At 41.5% G+C, this 22,493-nt stretch overlaps 1 protein-coding gene across 3 annotated transcripts in view; it reads left to right on the top strand.

Annotated features, from left to right (window-relative positions):
• UAP1 (UDP-N-acetylglucosamine pyrophosphorylase 1) overlaps window positions 1-22,493 on the top strand; it is a 362,925-nt gene that overhangs the window by 51,317 nt on the left and 289,115 nt on the right. For all 3 annotated transcript variants that reach the window (XM_044085376.1, XM_044085378.1, XM_044085377.1), the window contains exon 3: window positions 6,192-6,396. In XM_044085376.1, coding sequence (XP_043941311.1) covers window positions 6,192-6,396 — 205 coding nt within the window. The remainder of the gene's footprint in view (window positions 1-6,191; window positions 6,397-22,493) is intronic.

Genomic DNA, 22,493 nt, shown 5'->3' on the forward strand with positions numbered 1-22,493 from the left:
TATAAGGCAAAAAGGTGCAAGGCAAAACAACGGCACTATTCGACTATTGCAAAAAGTCCATTTATTAAAATAAAACACAAAATGTAAGTGCTTTCACAGTGTATCCCACTGCTTCTACAGATGTGTCAGTCGTATACACTGTGAAAGCGCTTACATTTTGTGTTTTATTTTAATAAATGGACTTTTTGCAATAGTCGATTAATGCCGTTGTTTTGCCTTACACCTTTTTGCCTCATAAGTACTTCTCTTGTTTTTGGGTGTTCAGGCATTAATCCAGAAGGTGCAGGTATTCTTCTTCATATGTGTAGATATGGTGTTCCTGCACTTGTTATCCATTTGTGGTTGTGTTTCAGTACCCAGTGTTTGACAAGTTACAACCTTGAGAGTACTGTTCGTTTTTTGTTTGAATATGCACATGCCGCGGTGATGCAGCAGTAGCGTTGTTGCCTCACAGCAAGAGGTTCTCCCGTTCAATTCTGGGCTGGAGTGCGGGGAGTGCCTTCTGTGTGGAGTCTGCATATCCTCCCCGCAGTTGGGTGGGCATTCGAAAGACATGCGTAAATGGGTGTGCCTTCGTTGAAGGTTGAACGTCGAGCTGGCACCTCGGCATTCGTCAAACTCTACTGCCAATCATTAGTAGACCAGAGTTCCTCTGTGGCGACCCCTAACCGGGAAAAGCCGAAAGACAATAATAACATTCAGAAAAATGGCATCTTGGGCATAGTATATGTAGGTATGGTCTTTCAGCAATTCAGTCTCCGTATTTAGGGACTCACTGTAGTAGGTCCCAACATTTCAAATGGTTACCCTCTCACACACACAGTGTCCGTTTGCTTAAGTAGTAGACAGTTGTTCTACTGTCTCAGAATGCCTTCCACCAAGCTGTCAGCAGAGACAAATGGAATGTGCAAGTCCATGGTTCCAGATGTTTACTATTGTGGGCTAGAAAAGGGAGGAGGGTAGTGCCTTGAAGGTTTGGTGTTAATTTACTGGAATGCTGTCTGTCTGAAAGAACAACGTTTCCACACTAGGAGCCTCTCTGTGCAACTAAGAGAATTTCAACTCGTAGATAATGTGTTGATATGGGGCGTGCTAATAAGTGTAGACAGAAAATTTTGGTATGAGCAGCACACTAGGTATATAGCAAAATAATTTGTCTAGATTGCCAATGATATCTCCTTTGATGTAGTGATGTACCGCTGCTTAACTCTGAGGTTTATACAGTTATAACTGGGAGGAGGCTTTAATTAAGGTTCCTAAGAGAGAATCCAAAAGTGAACGTGTCTGCATCTGTCGAATAGAGCACTGCCAACCACTGTCTAAAGCTGGGCTGTAACCATGAAAGAACCAGTAAGAATGCAGCTGAAGTTCAGTCAGTAACATCTACCCCTCAGACAGCAGAAAATTACTCTTTGCCACTGAATAACTAAGTATAATCCTGGCTAAATCTTCCTCTTTTTAGTATTGGAAATGCCTTGAAGATGGCATGGTACATCCCAGTCACTTTGACCCCATGTCCAGGGAAATCCAATCGAATTTTCAGACAACAGCCAAAGTACAGTGCCTGATTAGAAATGCCTAAGATGGATGTGACAATTTCTGTGACTATCCTGAGAAGAAAGTCTACTTCTCAGTCAGTTTCTGCAGCAACCCCCCCACCCCCCAGAAGGGGTTGAGGTCTTTAGACAAGCTAGGGAGATGGACTTTTTTATCCATGCTATTCTCTCTCAGGGCACTCAGTTAATTATATGTAGATGCTTTACTTCAGAGGGATAGTTTAAATTAAATGTTGAATACTGTTGAGGGCCTGCCTAATAGACTTGTAACACCTCAGCTAGAGTTCCAGATCTCCAATCAGTAGCATCCTTGTAGCAGATATGGTATATAATGCTGCAGAGTGTACTGCAAGGGTGGTAGGATCTAGCATTATACACCAGCATCTGTGGCTGTGCCTAGCAACTTTCTGTGAGGGCATCAAAGTTATGTTTATAAATGTGCCCCTGTAAGGGGGCCATTATTTTTTGAGACTGTCATTGTGTCCACTGACAGAAATGCCACAGTGGTGCAACGGTTAGCGTTGTTACCTCACAACAAGAAGTTTTCTTGTTCGATTCTTGGCTGGAGTGCCTTCTGTGCGGAGTCTGCATGTCCTCCCCATGGTCGAATGAATTTAAAGATATGCAGGTAGGTGTGTGCATGTGTGGGTGTTCCTTCCTTGAAGGTTGGGCACCGGGCTGGCAACTCAACACTGTAAAAATTCACTGCCAGTCATTAGTGGACCGGAGTTCTGCTGTGGCGACCCCTAACCGGGAAAAGCCGAAAGACCGACAGATTGTGTCCACTGACCAGCATCTTCAAAGTGTAAAGAAGAAAGATGAATTCCTTTCAGCCATAGGGATGATGGTTCATTCTGTGTATCATTCCATTTCCAGGGCCCAAAGAAACCAGAGAAAGCTATTTTTTTTCTCCCCAGGGCATCCTGTGAAGCGTACAGCAAAGAGGAGCTAAATCTGGTTTGTGTTTGTCTTCCATCTATGCACAACATTGCTGCCACAGTGACCATAGGGTGCAGAACTCTGAAGGAGACCATTATCTCACTAAAGAGGGGGGGGTTGTGACATTTCCGATGCCCATTTTGGCCTTGCCATCTCGAGGAGGTTGCTTCTACACCATCCTCTGTGAGACAAGATATTCAAGGAGAGGTGGCTGAGTAAAACTATCAAAAGTAGATACTTTATTCCATTCCCATGCAGATCAAAATCCCTCAGTTTTTACCCTTCTCAAATGTTCCACGCCATAAGAAAGAAGAACTTTGGAAGGAGATGTAAAAGCTCCTTGCAAAAAGCACCATTCAGGAAATCTCAGCAGCCCCATAAAAACAAGATCACTAGACATTCTTTTTGGTATCCAGAAACTCAGGACCTTGACACCATGTTTGATATTTGGGATAAAGGTATTTAGGTTGCTGAGGAGTCCTTTCATATGGTCACACTGTAGTCCATCCTCCCATGCCTAGCAATAGGAGACTAGATGAGGTATTTCCCAGAGCATCCTGAAAGGGGCAGAAACTACCAGTTCAGGTCCCTACCATTTGGTCTCGTTTCACCCCTTTGGTATTTACCACGTGTGGAAATATTGGTGGCTTTTCTCCATCTGCAGTATGTTGCATTCTTTCTGTACTTGGATGTCTGACTTCTGTTGTCAAACACCAGGGGTTGTCACATTTGGCAGAGGGAGCATTTGCTCTGAATATTTTCCTGTCTGGGGGATTAAGATCAGTTTGGTGAAGACACAACTTGGTCCTACACAGGAAATCTTGTTCATAATGCCAGAACCTGCTGAATGTGTTTGCCTCTGGGCAGAATGCAGCAAATACTGAATACCATATACGGTCTCAGATTCAGCAGACCTATGCCTTCAAGCACTGGGACTTCAGTAGCCACTACTCATGATAGTATATGCTAGGTTATGCAGGAGGGTCTTACAGTGGATACACCATTCCTGGTGATTCCAGAACAGGGACCCCCAAGAACACTTAATCATGCCTTCTAGGACTTGTGACAACAGTATGACTGGACTGGAATTGAATAAAGTTCTTTAGGGCAGTACTGTAGTCATCTGTGCTCATGGTCATGGTCACTTTAGATGCCTCTGGCCTAGGGTTGGGCGGGGGGCATTTCAACAAGGAGACTGTCCAAAGGATGTGGTATTCCAAGGAGTCGAATTGGGGTCCCAGGGATGAGAACAATCATATTCTTGCAAATCATTTCCCAGAGTTGAGTGATCTTGCTAACTGTCTGGGTTTTCCAAGATGTCGTCCTTCATGATGTCTGCCCATTCAGACTATATGGCTGTAGTCTGTTGAAAAAAAAGGTGCAACAAGGACCTATCATTATGCTTGAAGGCAGTGGAGTTTTGGGAGTGGACAGTCTCCAACCCCTATTTTCTGGTTTCCTCCGATGTCCTTTGGGTAGCCATCAGTCTTGTGGCAGACTCTGCTGTTGTCCATTAATAATGATCTACAAGAGGTCCCATGGTTTGTCCACAGCTAGGATGTTGTTCCTGAGGTAGGGCTTTTTGGTCTTAGATCTGTTTGCATTTTTGAAGAATGTGGAGTACCAGAATATTTTCTTCATCCCTTCTCCCAGCAGACTGAGCATGGCTGCATTAATCCAAGTGTAGCACTGGGGGTTGCATTATGCTTTTTCTCTTGTTTTCTCCTGATGTTCATTCAGAAGGCTAGGATCTACAGGGCCAGGGTCATTTATTAGCTGTACTGGCCGAGACAGGTATGATTAACCCATGCGATTTTAAGTGGAACCTCAGGCTTCCTCTGGTAAGGAATCTGTTTCACCAATTTGTGAAGGCATATCTAGACCTTTAAGCACTAACATTGATAGCCTGGCTTTTCCTCTTTCTCTAATAACCAGGGACCAGACATTTTCACACACTGTAATGGATAGTATCATATTCCCAGAATCCTTGCATCCAAGGAACTTAGAGTAAATTTAAAAGATTCTCTTTGTGGGCTGCACACCCTAACATTGACCCTTTCTCGAACCCCATTTTAAGGTTCTCCAATTTTTGTTTGAAACTTTTTTGCTTCAGGATGCAGCTATTCCTCAGTTAAGATGCACTTGGCTGCCATATTTAATTTTCACACTTGATTGAGTCTTGTCTGTTTGAAAGTCTGCAAATTCTTGCTGATGGGTGACTTTCACTTTCACTCTGTCAGTGATGTTTTTCATTTGAATTCTCTTGTCGGATAGTATTTCCCCCATGGGACCATTAAATTGTTCCATTCCTCCATCTGAGACAGTGCCATTTCAAACTTGTCACATGGAAAACCCTATTTTTGGTAGCGACATCCAGGATTTATGAATTATAGACATTGTGTGTCAACCCTCACACCTCCATAACTTTTTTTTTTCACCTTGAGAACTAACCTGTTTTTCATGTCTAAAGTTGCGACAGATTTGAACTTAAATCAGTATGTTGATTTCTTGTGTTGTGCATGGACTGTTCTAATCGGGGAGAATTCCTCCTGCATTATAAAGGAGAATTTCTGCTGCATTGCATGGGTGTGTTAAGTGGACAGGTTTAAAGGCGTTGGAAAGAATTCTCCATTTTGTTTTCTTTGCTTCCAAGAAGATAGTGCTTTATTTATATTTCAACCTCTCTGGCTCAGCAGTTGTCAAACTCTATTGTTTATCTACCAGTAGTAATGGAAGGAATTCCCAGAGTTCCCTAAAAGCCTTTCTAGCAGAGCTGTGTCAGCTTCAGCAGACTTTTTCTGTAGGACATGCTTGGATAACATCTGTGCAGCCCACACCTGTTACTCACTGAACAATTTTGAGAGATGCTATGGATTGGGTGTTGTATTCCAGGTCTAGGTCTTTATTTGGGGCATCAATGATCAAGGATATGTTTCTGTTGGTGAGCCACCCAGGTGGATTAGCTATGGACTCTGCTAGAGGCTAAAGACTGAATTCTCTTTATCGTATATGAAAGTTACATATTTACTATAACAGAAGATCTGCTTGGAGGATTTATTCTCATTTAAACAACACACCCTACTTTATCTTTTTGGTAGGGAAGGGTCTGCTGGCTGAATGTATCCATTTTGTATTAGCTTGATTAGAGACTGAAAATGGAGGAGGTGCAGCTACAGTCTAGGAAAGTTAGAGCTCCAGACTGGGCACAGTTGGCGTACTAGAATATAAAGACTGAATTCTCCAAGCATGTATAGCTTTATGATAAGCCTTTAACTCTCTCTCTCTCTTTCAAATTTGCAAAGATATCCTGCTTCAGAACCCAAGAATGAATGGAAGGGCTGCCATCATATCCTGTCTATCACAGCTGACTGTGAAACTACATTTTAGGGCATAGGAAAATCGTAGCTGATTGCATAACTGGAAACTGATTATATTTTGTAAATTGCTTTATCTTACTTGCATGGTATCTTTAATTTTACATGTGACCCACTTCAGGATAGTATCTGTCACACTTCTGTAATTCACATCATAGCTAGACGTTTCTTGTGGAATATCTATCCTTGAATGAAGTATTGTAACCTGAGTAACTGATATATGTAAGTTGATAACTTATTTTTTTCAGTGCTTCACATACGTGTGACCTACATTTACAGGTTACCTGATGGTGTGTTGACTGGCTTTGATTTCCTTTTCCAGGTCTCTTTCAGATTGCACAAAACAAAGTAGCAGTTCTTCTATTGGCTGGTGGGCAAGGGACACGGCTTGGGGTTTTCTACCCCAAAGGAATGTATAATATCAGCCTGCCATCTCAGAAAACCCTCTTTCATATTCAAGCTGAACGCATCCTGAAGCTAGAGCAGCTCGCCAGACAGAGACATGGAGTCAAATGCACCATCCCATGGTAAGAATTAGGTGTCACTGTTTTTAGCTTAATTGTTGAACGTGTACAGCTGCACATAGATCCACTGTTGGATATGGTGTTTTAGTGCCTGAGAATTTGGGAATGGGAAGAAAAAACCTCAGCATTTCTAGAATGTAAATTAGTGTATTCTTGTAGCTGTAGTTAATAGTCAGAGACTGGAGTATGTGGGTATAATTAATAGCAAGACAGAAGAATGAGGCAATGCGCTCGCTATGCAAAGATTGTGAAATTCGAGGCTTTGCCTGTGTTGCAACATTTACGTATGCTTAAAAGAAAAACTTTGGCCAATAGTTGAGCAAATCAAAGTACCACCTTAAAAGAAATTAGGTTGAAATAAGCCACAGATATGCTCCAGGCTGTCTGACATTATATTTTATTAGATTTTAATAAGCTGTTGGAGTAGATGAATGTGTTTCTCTAAGCATCCTCCTCCACGTTTCTTCTTGTGAGGAAAAATCTGCTTTAAATAACTTAGTTTTTCTATTGCAGAGGTCACTACAAACTGGAGTGTGTGTTTGACTCTGTTGATATTTCCAGGGCTATATTCACTGGTAGTGTTTTAAGGTGGTTTGCATGGCTGCATTCTCAGACCCTTCCAGATGTTTATTCATTTTATTGTTTGTTTATTTATTTATTTACATTTGTTGACTGGGAATGTCCGACTGGACGCAGGTCCATATTCAGCGGCTGCCCGTGGAGAAAAGCTCCACAAATTAAAATATTACAGACATTGTTACAGATGAAGAATCCTAGCAATTAAAATATTACAAACATAGTTACAGATGAAGAACATAGTACATTCAGTAGATAACTAGCATCTGTTCTATCCACAAAGTCATAGCTGATATTAACAATTGTTACAATAAGAAGTTACTGCCATATAATAAGTAGATTGGCATGGGAAGTATCAGAGCTTGCTGTAATCAAAGGTAGGTTGTGGGGTGGAAGAGAAGTAGAGGGTAGATGGAGTGGGAAAAATTAGAGGGGAGAGTTACAAGGGCATAGCCAGCGTGTTTTTAGGTGCGCTTTAAGTAAAGCTTTGAAGTGGGTGCATGATGGTAGAGAGGTTATTGTGGGGGGGGGTGGTTCCATAATTTGGCTGTAGTGCTGGAAAATAGTGCTTCTCCAGCAGTGTTATTGGCTCTAGTAACCTGTAATTGATTTTTGTTGCTGGATCGTAGTGGTCTGGTGGTGAGATAGGGTTGGAGTAGATACTGGAGGGATGGGACCTGAGTGCGAGTTGATACCATTGAAGGAGGTGATGTAGTTCTAACCAGCCTAGTTCAGTAAGTGAGAGACAGTGGTGACTGTGGTAGGATGCCCCAGTGGCAAATTTGGCGATTTTGTTGTAGCAGGTCTTGTTTATTTAAATCGCATTGCCTTAGGTTGGTATATATTGGAGAGGCATAAAGTAGGATAGAGATAAGGTGCGAATTTGCAACTGAAATTCTAGCTGCTTTGGTGAGGAGTTGCTTATTTCTGTATAGGGCTCCTAGTTTTTGGTGGACTTTGTTTATGGTCATGGATATGTGAATGTCAAATTTGAGGTTGTTGTCTATTTCAACTCCTAGCAATTTGATGTGATCTGTTAGGTGGATAGTGGTGTTGTCTTTTGCTGTGATGTTAAAGTGAGAGTTGTTCTGAGTATGTTTGGTGGGTTCAAAGATGAGGAGTTTAGTTTTGTTTGGGGTGATTATTAACTGGGCATCCGGTACCCAAGTTTCAACAGAGGAAAAGGCATCCTGTGTGACCTTTTGCAGTTTGGGTAAGAACTGGGCTGAGCAGATGATGGTTGAGTCATCTGCATATTGTATGAGTGTGCCATGTTTGGTGGCAGAGGCTAGATCATTGGTGAAAATAGAAAAGAGTAGGGGTCCAAGGATGGATCCTTGGGGAGCACCAGTAGAGACAGGTAGTTTGGGAGATATGTCATTTTGCCATGCAACAGATTGCTGGCGGTCAGACAGGTAACTTTGAATCCAGTTAGTGACTGATTGAGAAAAGGATAGGTTATTGAGTAGAGAGAGGAGTTGTTTGTGTAGGACCATGTCAAATGCTTTAGATAGCTCTAGGAAGGTAGCAGAGGAGAGATGGCCATTGTTTTTATGTTGAAGGATAGTGTTAGTAAAAGAGAGTAAGGCAGTGGTGGTGCTATGGTTTGGTCAGAAACCATGTTGAGCATTAGAAAGGAGGTTGTTAGTAAGGAGGTAGTCTGAGATTTGAGAGTGAATGCATCTCTCTAGTATTTTGGAGCGGGAGATAGAATTGCTATGGGGCGGTAGTTGGTTAGTTCTGTGGAGGGGCCGCCTTTGTGAAGGGGAATGATGTGTGATATTTTCCATAGTGTAGGGATGTAGCATTCTGACAGAGATTGGTTAATCAAGATGGATACTGGGTAGGCTAGGGCATCAGCTGCAATTTGTAGGAATTCACTTGCGAGGTTGTCTACTGCTAATTTTGTGGGTTTAAGGTTAGTTAAGAGTTTTTTTTATGTTGGAGGTAGGAATGGGAGAAAATGAGAAGAGTGTGGGAAGATTACTGGGTGAAGGTGTGGGGTGTAGGGGAGGGGGGTTGTGTTGTCTAGCTAGTGATAGTACGGTTTGTGTGAAGTGTGTGTTGAATGAGGTAGCAGTATTTTCTGAGGAGTGAGGAATGTTAGGTGTAGGGGTATTGATTTTACCTGGGTGGAGGATGGAGTTTATGGAGGTCCAGAATTGTTTGGGGTTGTTTTGGGAGGAGTTGAGGGCAGACTGGTAGTATTGGATTTTGTCCTCCTTTATTAGCTTTTTGACTCTATTGCATAGTTCTAGGAATTTCTGTCTAGCTGAGCGGGTTTTGGTTTTGCGCCACTGTTCCCAGGCTTTATCTCGGTTTTTCATTTCTGACCTAGTGGTTTTCTGTAGCCATGAGGAGGGTTGGGCTTTGGTTCTGGTAAGTCTTATGGGGGCATGGTTATTTAGGATGCTTAGGGAGGTAGTATTGAAAAATTGGACTGCCTCATCTAGGCTGAGGTAATTTAGAGGGTGTCAGTTACATTCTTTGAGGGATGAGATAAATGTGATTTGGGTTAAAGTGTAGTTTTTTACGTATTTGACGGTAGATGACAGGTTTAACTTGGTATAGGTGTTTTTTGAGTAGGAATGTTGGGGAATGATCACTGAGGCTATATCTGATAGGCAGCCTGCTGTATAGGACTGGGGAATCTTGCTGACTAGTATCCAATCCAGGGTGGTGTTCTTGTTGGAGTTTTTATTTATTCTGGTTGGTGACTGGACTAGTTGGGTGAAGCCTTGAAAGTTTAGATGCTGGGTTGGATGGTTGCAACAACAGGATTGCCAATCAATATTGAATTCACCTAAAATTATGGTCTCTTGAGGGAGATAGTGGGTAGTCCAGCTGAGGAGGTTTTCTAGTGAAGGGATATTTTGGCCAGGTGGGAAGTAGCATCCTATTATGTTGATGGTTTTATTTTGGTTTATTTTCAGGTTGGTATATATTATTTCTTTATTGGCAATTTGGGGAGCTGATGAGTTTAGAATCTGGATGTTTAGATGCTGTTTAAATATTATAGCAATACCACCTCCTTTCTTGTTTAGTCAGTCTAGTCTTAGTATGTTGTAACCATTAGGGAGGATTTGCTCACTGGTAATGTCAGGTTTTAGCCAGATTTCTGTCAGGATGATTATATCTGTGGAGTATAAGTCTATGGTGGCATGGAGTCTGTGGACTTTGTTGGCTATACTTCTGATATTTAGGCTTAGCAGAAGGAGGTCATTTGGTTTTCTACTGGCTGGGATTTGGGAGATGTGGTTGTTAGGCTGATTATTAAAAGTGGGGTTGGAGATGGAGGGGCCAGGGTTGGGGTGGATGTCTCCACTGAGGGCAAGTTTTGATATGCATGAGGTTATTAGTTTTATCAGTTTGTGAAAGAGTTTGCATTTTAGGGAAACTTTATGACTGGGTGCAGTCGGTAACAGATGTGGTGGGAGGGTTATTTTGTTAACTTGTAGGGATGCATTTAGTTTTAGTATTTTAGTTGATAGAATATGTGGGGGATGCATAGGGATGGTTCTTGAGTTTGTGGGAGAGGAGCAGAGTGAAGGTGAGTCATGAGTGATGGAGTGAATAGTTGTACAGTGGAAGTGGTTGAGTGGGGTATAATGGAGTTTTGATAAGATGTAAGATATGCAAGGAGAGGGTATGCAAAGAGTATAAGTATTGTATGCTTATTCATGTTAGAAAAGGAGGGGTAGGGGTAGTAGTGGGAATATGGTGGATTTAGAGTTGGGAGTAGTGTTGTGGTTGGTGGTAAAAATGATGGAGGGGTTTGTTCTAATAAAGGTAGGACTACCGGGGGGGGGTGATAATTGGGGGCAGGGTGGGGAGCGAAGCGGGCAGAGACCTGTTAGCTGCTCTGAGGAGGGGTTGTGGGCTGGAAAATTAGATAACAGAGAATACAGGCCTTTATATAACTTATGTCCTATACATTCCTAGTGGGGGAGGAGTCCTGTGGGAGTGACTGGCAGGTCTCTCAACCAGATTCTGGAAGATGGGCAATTCAGACAAAAACAAACAATCAATTGACTCAAAACTGTAGTAAGTGATATGGAGAGAGTACCAAGAGAATAGATGAACTGCAGTTAAGTAAATGGCAGTACAGTTCAAGGGGGAACTAAACTAGCACAAGTTAATTATTTCTGGTGTTACTAATTCTGGGGTAGTGCAGTTTAGTTTGGAAGTGGATAGCTATTGCCATACAAAAATAGTTTAATATTGACTGGTCACAGATGAAACTGGGGAAAAAAGCACAGTTGGATGTAAAAGCCATAGGTAAAAATTTAAAATGTTGCCTTGCTACTCGGACAGAGGTACAGAACCCAGCAGTGTGCCATTAGCTAGAGTCTGAAATGGGGTCTTACAGGATTGGAGTTAGGAAAACTGGGCTAGCTAGACAGGCCTCTGCAAGTGTGCATGCTTTAAACAAAAAAAACCCTCAGTATATAAAGGCATTAACATTAAGGCTTTATGTTGAAAGTTAAGACATACATTGCGTTTAATTTGAAGAAAAGCTGTGCTTGCGGAGAAGCCTTTGTAATATTTTCACTGGAATTGCACTTCAGCAATAGTACTTATTCAAGTTTGGAGGGTGGGGGGTGCAACTGCAGCCCAAGATGTTTAAACAGATTGCGTTTTAATTTGAAAAAAAGCCATGCTTGCAGAGAAGCTTTTGTAATATTTTCACTGGAATTGCACTTCAGAAATAGTGCTTATTCAAGTTTGGAGGGTGGGGGGGTGCACCTGCAGCCCAAGACATTTAAACAGAGCGAGCACACTTCACAGAGAGGGGAGATGACTGCAGAAGAGAAGTATTAGTGTGTTTATTTATTTAATATTTGTTTACTGGGAAAGTCTGACTTGGAATGAAGCCAATTTTCAGTGGAGGCTTGGGGAGAAACGCTCCCAACGTACGTCTTTATAATGTTATATAATACTGCAGAGGGATCAAAAAGTGTGATGAAAGTGACAAACTGATCCAGGGTATCTAAAAAATTTTCAGCCTTCCTTTTCCACATTGTGCAAGGGTTTTTCTTATACAAATTTGGCAAAAAAAAAAAAAACAAAACATAAAAAACAGAATAAACAGTCTCAATGGATTCCAGGTAAATAGATGAATGATAAGGGGGTTCCAAAATGAATCTCTATTTTTATCTCTGGCAACAGATAGTTTTAGACAATTGGGTTCTAAAAGTTATTCATCAATCAAGAGATAGTAGTGGGAGGACATTCCTCCTTTCCAAGGGGGGGGGGGGTGGTCATTCCTCATCCTCTAGATCAAACTGTTCATCATCACATGCTGTCCCAAGAAGTGATAGAACCAGTTCCTCCTTCCCAGCGGGAGAAAGGCTTTTATTCAAGGATGTTCCTAGTGCCAAAGAAAGAAAATACTTGGAGACCAGTTATTATCTTTCTTTCGTTAACCTGTTTGTAATAGTGTCCAAATTCAAAATGATGCCACTTCACAATCGGTTACCTCTTTTTCTTGTCAATTTTTTTAGTAGCACTAGACATAAAAGATGTTTATCATCACATCCTTATTCATCTAGACTTGATGTTTCTTAAGGTTTTGTGTGTCTGGATCACATTGTCAGTTCTGCTCCTTATCCTTTGGACTATCCACTACACCACGAATGCTCACAATGTGTCTAGTTCCAGTCACAGCTCAGAATACAGGGTATCCACATTTTCCATATTTAGATGACTTGCTTATCTTTGCAGAGTCTTTTTCAAAAGATGGGTTGCAGATCTCTTGCACAAGCTGGGATTCCAAGGGAACATTCAAAGGTCTTCTTGACTCCCCCACACAGGATTGTGTTCCTGGGGTGTCAACTAGACACCACAGTTAAAAAGAACTGTTTTTCCAAAGGAAAAAAAAAAAGGTCTTTATTGAGAGCTATTTCTAAGGTTTTCCACTAATATTTGTCACTGTGAGGGAATACTTTAGAAATTTGGGCTCTTATGATTCTCGTACCACAGACAAGATTCCACGTGAGAAAGATTCAGTAGTATCAAAATCTCTTTAAGACCAGTATCAACACCCTTTATCTTTTCAAATCCTAGTGCTGGGGTTTGTCAGAAGAAAAATCTTTTGTTGGAGACAACAGATATCCTTAAATCCAGTTCTTCCCTTCTCTCTCCCTGCACCGAAGCACTCAGTCACCACAAACACTTTGAACTTTGCTTGGGGAACAGTTCAGGAGGAATAAAAGTGCAGCGAGTGTGGGGCACAAAAGACAGTTTCAAGCACATAAATATCGAGGAGATGTTTTCCCTGATCAAGGCACTCAACTTTGTAAACCATCTTTGCTTTTCAGGACCTCTTCAGGATAATAGCACACTCATGTGGTACACCAACAGACAAGGGGGAACCAGGTTCTACTGCCTTTGCAGACCAGATATATTAGTTTGGGATATAGCTTCACAGCACAATCTTGCTCTACAGGCATTCTGTATCAGAGTAAAATTGTGTAGCAGACAAGCTGAGCAAGACCATGGCAGACCCTCAAGAATGGAAATGAGATCAGAGGGTCTTGCAAGATTTTATCCATCTGTAGGCAGTTCCTCAAGTAGACCTCTTTACCTCCACTCTAAACAGTCAGCTAGGAAAATTCTGTTCCAGGTCTCCATGCAGGAAGGCAGTTGCCTTTTTTTGTTTTTGAAAATGAATTTTCCTGTCTTTCCACCCTTTCCACTAATATCCAGGGTGCTTCTGAAGATTCAGAAGGAATCCCACAAGATCATTGTGATGACTCCCTTCTGGAGCAGGCAGACATGGTTCTCCCTTTCTTTTGGAAATTTCTAGTGGCAATTACCACAGGCTGCTTCACAGACTGGCTATACTTGTACAAGAACAGGGGTGTATCCCAACATCAGTCATGTTCAACTGACTGCCTGGGTGATAGTCTTAATTCCTTTAGGTCTCTGTTTTCTGAGAACGTGCAACAGGTACTAATGGAGGCGAGAAAGTCTGCTGCTTAAGAAAATCATAAACCATCACCCATTCAGGGCAAGTATTTCTCTGGTTGTACAATTGTTTTGTGAGTTACTGTCTTATGACCTTTCTTATTCCTCTAACAAAGTTAATTTCTCTGCCATTTAAGCATGTTTGCCAATGGATGCTTCTCTTTCAGTGCAGTCTTGTGTCAAAATGTTCTTGAAAGTGGTTTTGTGTAAGAGTCCTCCAAGAAAACGGGTAGCTTCTGCTTGGGATCTTAATTTTGTGATTCGGAACTAACACTTGCTGCATTTGAATGGGCTAATCTGGCTGACTTGAAGTTTTTAATATGGAAAACAGTTTTACTGATTGCTCTAACCTCTGCAAGAAGGGTAGCTGAATTGTAAGCTTTTATGATGAGTTAACCCTATCTCATTTTCCACAGGAACAGAGTTTCTTCGAGAACTAATCCTCCTTTTATTCTTAAAGTGGTATCCAAATATAATTTAAACCAAACTATACATCTCCCCGTTTTTCTTTCCTGAACCTAAAAATGAGGGTGAGAGGATACTCCATACCTTGGATGCCACAGACAAGTCAGGTGCTGTCTTGACAGAACATAATCTTTCGGATCTTCAGATCGGTTGCTCATTTCTTGTGCATGTGAAAAGAAGGGACAACCTTTATTAAAATAGACTATTTCAAAATGGTTGTCTAAAGCAATTACCTTTTGTTATACTTATAACAAACCTGTTCCAGGCAGGGTCAAGGCCCACTTTGCCAGGGCCTTGGCTTCATCTGTGGTTTTTTGGAAAGGGTTGAATTCTAGAAATATTCTAGAAGCTGCTACATAGTCCTCTGAACATACCTAAAGTGCTACAAGCCCAATTCCTTCTGTAGGTTCACATCAGACTTTACTAGGACCATCATCCAGTGTATCCTGGACTCTTCTCCTTCCACCACCCAAATGTAGTAAGCTAGGGTAATCTATCCATAAAGCTAAGGCTACTGTAGCAGTGATCATTCAAAAATCCACAGTTATGGTAAGTTCAGTGTACACAAATGTACTTTCTTTTTCTTATATTTACTTATGTTACAAAGCAGAGTATCTTCTGGGAAAATTCAGACAACAACAAAATGTTTTCTATGGTATACAAAGAGCTGTGCATGTGCTTTTGTACTCACTCTGGCTATGACTAAGAAGAGCTTTGAAGAGGCCTCTCCACATGTGTTAATATGCTAGAGCAGGCCATGAGCACTTTAGTGGAAAATATTACAGTTAATAGGACTGCATGTTTAAAGCCATAACTGTTTTTAGTGTGCTTTCTAGAATTTCGTCACTGTGTCATGGGGCAACTGCTTATCAGAGTGCACAGAAATAATGGTCAGTGTTTCATTATTGGTTTTGGTCTTTCATTTGTCAGGTTATTGCCCTTCTCCAAAGGAAAGTACTTCATACCGCTCTACCTGCAAGCAATAAAAATGGGAATAAAGGCCCTTGAAAAGCATGTCCATCCAGCCAAAAACTTGTGCATCTGATTGGCATAAAAGTTGAATGTCAAATAACACAACCCTTCCCACGTCTAAAAACAGTGTGTGACAAAATGAGAAGTATATTGTCAACGAGACTGTAAAATCTGTAGACTGTAATGAACTTTATTGCAAAATTCTACTACACTTGGTAATTTATTTTCAATACGGACGTTGTGTGTCCTTTTTCTTTAAATTATTGTTGTCACTGGTATGTTGATCACGTAGTGTGCTTTTTGTGTAGCAGACAGCTTCAAAAATCATGTGTGATGAGGAGGATTTATAAAATGGTGAGACTGGGTAATTTAAGTATGAAAATAATACCACTAAAAATAAGGACACCCCATGCAGGGGTGAATCGGACCTGAAAATGGAAATGTTTTTCTAAAATAGGGACAGTTGAGGGGTCTGGAATACTGACTCTGCATCTTTCCAAGGCAGAAATCTAAGTAGGCTGAGTGGAGCTGGGTCATAGTTGTCACATACAGTAGCTTTACTCAACGCCCCCCCCCCCCCCCCAGCAGCAGGAACAGGCAATACTGATGGGTGTTCTCGTATTAATTTCTAGGCTTACATGTTTGTTTTCTGATTGAGAAAAAGTTAAAGCTTTTGAACCCCCCCCCCCAAAAAAAAAATTTATAGCAGTATCTTCAAGTAGGTTATTTTTGTTAAGCATTTCTTATAATCCATTTTTGTGGCCAAAATTGACAGAATCATCCTTTAAGTAGAGCATGCATATGTTCTCTTTTTTTTGTGTAACGTTGAGATGTACCATATTTCTTTTAAAATTGAGTCAAACAATGAAACCCACTCAAGTAACGTGCAGGAATTACAGTTTACCTTGGCAGCCTTGTAACCTTTCAAGCGTTCACTGTTATGATGCAAGCATTTCTGTGTAACCAGATGTCACTGTAGTGCTTTGGTTATAGTGATTCTACTTTATAACTGTTGGTACATTGGTTCAGTTCCCAGCTCTGGTGTCTTCTCTGTAAAGATTGCATGTCCTGTCTATGAATTTGTCTGGTGTTCTAGCTTCCTCTCACACTTCAGAAACCTGTTGGAATTCAGGATCTAGATTGTAGGTATTAGTGTATCTGTGCGGGCATTTCACAATGAACAGGTATCCTCTTCAGACAGGTTTTCTGTTATGTGCCCTCTGTTTGCAGGGGTAGGCCATGATTCTTCTGTGAGCCTGAATGAGATAAAACTGGTATCGGAGAAGGAATGGATGAGAGAGTCTTCACTTTGCCTCATGGGTACAGGTTGTACTGTTGGGATATTTAGGCAAAGAAACAATGGGTAGCTGCACTCTATTGTTTTGTGGAGATTTTTTCTAAAGACTGTGTTTCTTTGGCCAGAATTGTATATTATCATTTAAGGCACATAGACATTTCACATAGTTGAATGCCAGACATCATTTATATGCTTCTCACAGTTCTTTTAAAGGTAGGTTCAGTCTAGTGTTTTTTTTTTGTTTTTTGGATGGTATGTATAAATTTGAGGCAGTGGTGCTCAGCAGTCTTGTTGTGTGATCACTAATGTCAGATTCACACAATTTATACTAAAGATCGAGATTTCTCCTTTATTCTAAGATACAGGAGTTTCAAAGTGGGGATGCAGGCCTCATGCTGGAATGTATGGGACTTTTTATTAGTGTGTTTTTTTTTGTATCAAATTTCAAATCTTTTTAGGAAACGTCATTCTTTTGTAATTGCACTTGAGTTTTGATGCAAAAGAGTTCCATTCTTATTTAGAACAGTAGGACAGTGGACAGGCCAGAATCTTAAATACAGTGGCCGTTAAGCAAGTCACTGTTTAATGTCTTCATTAGTTAAATGGATTCCAAGAAAAATACTTTTTTGTCTGCTGAATGTGTTTGATTGTATACTGTAGGGATTTTTTAAGTCTTTAAGTTATGGTAACAGTTGAAGTACATACATTTTTTAATCACGCAGTTTCAGTCAATTGATATGACATTTCTTCTGGGGCAAATCATTTTATGCTCAACTCCTCAGAGACTTGCTTGGCTACAAACTTCTGCATTAGAAGCTAAAGCTAAGTGAAACTTGCAGTAGTGTATTTTAGTCTTCTGTTAAGTACAAACTTCCAGTTTTAAAAGTACTGTATTTTCATTTTTTCTGTTTCCTAATTGTGTGCTTCTGAACAGTGTGCTGTGTCTCTTTGCCATACGAGGGGGTGGTGTTATCACTTCTTTATCTGATATTTAATAGCCTAGAGGGATTCCTCTGTACTTTAAGTGCTAGCCAAAAAGTTTGAGAAATCATTTTATGCGCAACTCCTGAGAGACTTGCTTGGCTACAAACATCTGCATTAGAAGCTGAAGCTAAGTGAAACTTGCAGTAGTGTATTTTAGTATTCTTTTAAGTAGAAACTTGCAGTTTTAAAAGTACTGTATTTTCATTTTTTCTGTTTCTAATTGTGTGTTTCTGAACAGTGTGCTGTGTGTGTCTCTGCAGTTAGTTCCCCACTCTCCCTGTTCCTGTGTTGGTATTGGTGTTGGTGGCTGTGGAATTGCCTGCCCCTCCTGTATGTCTGTATTGGAACACTCCTCCTGGGTCCATCTCATTTGCTCACTTTACCGAGTACAGTGAGATCATATTGGCCAAGCCCACTTAGGTTCTTCCTTCCTCTCTCCTTGCACTTAAAAAAAAATTTGCACTTTATTCATTTGCTTTCCTGCGGTGGTTGTGCTGCGGTAGCGTTGTCGCCTCATAGTAAGACGCTGTCCGGTTCGATTCTCAGCTAGAGCGTCTTCTGCGTGGAGACATGCGTGAATGGGCGTACCTTCGTTGAAGGTTGTGCGTCAGGCCTGGCAAGCCGGTACGTAAAAATCAACTGCCAATCATTAGTGGACCGGAGTTCCACTGTGGCGACCCCTAACCGGGAAAAGCCGAAAGACACAAAATTCATTTGCTTTTACTGTATTTGTCTTTCCTCCTACTTTATTTTGCTTTTCTTAAAAGTACTCAATTTTATTTATTCTGCTGCATTTATTACTGCTTGGTAGCAGCCTGATTAAATTGTAACAGTTATTCCAAGTCTCCTGGTTTAAGCACTTGAGCTTCATACAGGTTGTTTTGCATTAAGAAGGTTTGCATTAAGAACGTTTGTGGCAGGACAGGTAGCTTACATCCTTCTAAGCTGGGAATTGTTGATTGAAGGCCCAGTGTCTGCTATTCTAAAAGTGTATTAGTTCCGGCTTAAGCATTTGGGCTTCAGGCCAGCTATTCTACATTAAGAAGGTTTGTGGTCTGCACTCTTGTGGGAGGAGAGGCTGGATTCTGCCCTTCTGAGCTGGGAATTTCTGGTCACAGGCTTATTGTGCCTGCTTATTTGAATGGTTTCTTTCTGAAATTGGTGTGGCTTGTTGCTGTAGCATAGACCAGATTCAGGCCTGCTGAATCTAGCTTTGTTTGTATAACTTGAGCACTGATCCAGGCCATCTTTTTTGGAGAAGGTTCCCTTGCACCCTACTAAGCAGGGGTGTGCAGTTAGAACTGGTTTGATTGAAGACTGCTGGAACAGGGCTCAGTTTTGAGCTTTTTTGTGGTTAATTGGGTAACTTGTTTAAATCAGTTTGTTCGTTTTCTATTGTTTTATTTATATATATATATATATATATATATATATATATATATATATATATATATATATATATATATATTGCACTTTATTCATCTGCTTTTACTGTATTTGTGTTTCTTCCTACTTTATTACTAGGGGCATTGACTACAACTCTGATCTGCGATATATAACAATAAGTATCCTTTTCTGTGCATATAATGTGGTTTTTGAGTGCATCTGCTTTATTTTCTAAAAAAAATATATATATACTTGTTTCCTGCCTTTTTAAGCTAGTATAGCCCAGTTTTCAGGTTAGTGCTGAATTCACAGCTATATTACAAATCTCTGTGTTTGCCCATACCTTACTTGGATAGAAGGACGTTCTCTGCTCACCTGTGAGAGAGGGGAGCTTTGAGCAGCCTATCTGTCCCTGGAGGAGTGGTTTAAGCCCAGAAATGAGTAGTTTATTGGCCATTTTGGGCTAATTTCTATTTCTTTCATTTCCCTGCTATATATACTGTATTTGCCCGGTTTTGCGTGCCGGGCAGCACCGGTTAACTAAGGTAAAACTATTTCCGGCTACACAAAGTCTCCTCTTCAATTTTTCCCTTGGAACTAGACAAACTTTCTACTTAAGCACTCAAGCCATTCATTTCTCAACCCGGCACTTGCTCAAAACTTATAGCAAGCACTTATAAACCCTAGCACTAGACCCTCCTGTACTGCACAGAAGGACAAGGCTCTCTATTCGACCTTACCAGCCATCCAGTAAAACAGTTCACTGTACCTGTACAGGCATGTCCAAAGGGCAGTTTCATGTGTACTCTCCACCAAACACTAATACATGCGAGAGATGCAATTATACAGCCAAACTGGAGGCTAAGCTCTCTCAACCCAAGACTGGATCAGACAGTCAAGAGGAGAAGGGAAATACTTGCATCACGCCACCAGTCTCACATAGACCCATTAAAGCAGCACCGGCAAAAAACACACATAAATACATGAAAACATACTCGGAGGCTCTAAATAAAAATCTGCAAAACCAACAGAGACCTCCAAATCCAACATCTAAGCAACCTCCACTCTCCAACACAAACCATGAAACACATACTTCACAAAACCAGTGTACCATACAATCACAGCCCTTAAGGCAAAATAACATACCCAACATACTAGTAATAGGTGACTCTATAGTCAGGCACACTGACGTCCCACTCAGTAGGCTGAATAAGGAGAAGGTTACTGTTAGCTGCCTGTCAGGTGCCAGGATCTGCCACATAACACAAGCACTCAGGTCACTCCAGAACAAGTACAAATATGACTCTGTCATTGTCCATGTTGGTGTGAATGACCTAAGCCGAACCTTCCTGGACTGCATGAAATGAGACATGGAAGAGCTCTCTGATCATGTATCCCAGGCCGGTATGACCCTGACCCTGAGTAGCATCCTGCCCTCACCAAGAATGATACCACAGTATAAAGAAAAAAAATTCTCTATTTCAACAATTGGCTAAGTTTCTGGTGTCATTCAAAGGGGATCCAGTGTCTGTCCACCTGGGATGACATGCTCGATAAGCCACGTTGCTTCGCTAGAGACTGCTTGCACCTGTCACCCTTAGGCTTTCGAATACTGGCCAAGGCTCTTGCCACCCCCATAGTGCCTATTTTAGGCAAGGCTCAAAAGACAAACTCACCGCCATAAATAGCACAAGTAACAAAAAACTGAGGGTAATGCTACTCAATGCCAGAAGTTTAAACCTCAAAATGCACGCATTCGAGGCACTTCTCATTATGGAGAAAATCGATATATGTGCAGTAACAGAAACCTGGTTTAAGGCTCATGAGAGCACCCCAGCACTACCAGGCTGCAACTCATACCATACATTTCGGCCACAGAACCCAAATCGAAATACAAAAGATGGGGAGCGTATCAATATTCATCAAGGATACCCACACCTCCAGGTTAGTGGCACAGCACGGTGCTTCAGAGATCATCCACATGCAACTAACAACGGGCAAAACTGCAATTCAAATTGTAACTTGCTAGAGATCACCCACCATATCCCAGGACCCCCATTCTGCATTTCTGCAAACAGTGGGAAACATAAAGGTCCTACCAAACACCCTAATATTGGGTGATTTCAATTACCCAAACATTAACTGGGAGAACTACTCAAGTACTAACTCCCTTGCCCAACATTTCCTAGAATTTATAAACTCAAACGCCCTGGTTCAACTGGTTAACACTCCCACCAGAGGTGACAGCATATTAGACTTGGTCATCACCAACATGGGCGACCGGTGTTCCACACCAGAGGTCAACCCCTCACTGGTTAGATCTGACCATAAACAAATCACTTAATATCCACATTCCGCCCCCACCCCCGGACAAGAAAACTACCGTGAAAAACTTTTCAAAAGGAAACTTCACATTACTTAAGACAGAGATGGAAAGTTTCAAAGCCCCCATGCTGAAGGATAACGCTGTCCAAGCTGCAAAATCCTTTACTAATGCATTCTATGGGCACCTACAAGAATGCATGGATCATGCCATCCCAGGCAAAACCAAGACTCACTCCTCCAAATTAAGGAAACCAGTCTGGTGGACTCCTGCCATAAACAAGCTATACAATAGAAGGAGGAAACTAGTACAGAAAAGAGTAAAATTCCAAGAAGGGAAGACATCCCTGATCAGTATCAGCAAGAAACTACGATCCCTCATAAAATCATCCAAGGCGAGCTTTGAAAGAAAAATTGCCAAAGATGACCACAAGGCATTCTTTAACTATGTCAAGAATCTAAGTGGCAATGCTCAGATCTTCTCGGTTAGTGCAGAATGGCACAAAATACACTGAATTGACCGATATTGCCAACATCCTGGCAGACAGGTTCAGAGCAAAAGTCACCCCCCTCTCACCCCTAAAAGGGCCCATAACCATACCAGAAGAATGTAGAATCCCTGAAATCACAGACACTCAGGTTAAAACAGCCCTCTCCAAAGCCAAAAATACAGCATCAATGGGACCAGATGGTGTCCCAGGCTGCATCCTACATGAGCTCAAAGACGAACTAACCCCTCACCTAAACAAACTGTTCAAACTCAGCCTGTCCACAGGCTACGTACCCATAGAGTGGCGCACAGCAACAGTTATTCTGCTGCACAAAGGTGGAGCCACAACAGACCCCGGGAACTATCGCCCTATAAGCCTGACTAGCTTGGTCTGCAAGGCTATGGAGCGCATCATCATGGAACTCATTAACGGAGACATTGGGAACATCCAAACACTGGACCCTACCCAGTTTGGCTTTAAGGGCAGATCATGCCTCCTAAACCTGGTGGACTTCTTTGAGACAGTTACCAAGGCTATAGACGAGGGAAAGGTGGTACACATAGCCTACCTAGACCTCGCAAAGCCCTTTGACACCTTTCCCCATTTTGGTATTATAGACAAGCTCACCAACCTGAACA

Source organism: Protopterus annectens, chromosome 10.part0 (genome assembly GCF_019279795.1).
Source record: "Protopterus annectens isolate FY-2018-M chromosome 10.part0, PAN1.0, whole genome shotgun sequence".
Classification (NCBI taxonomy): Eukaryota; Metazoa; Chordata; order Ceratodontiformes; family Protopteridae; genus Protopterus; species Protopterus annectens.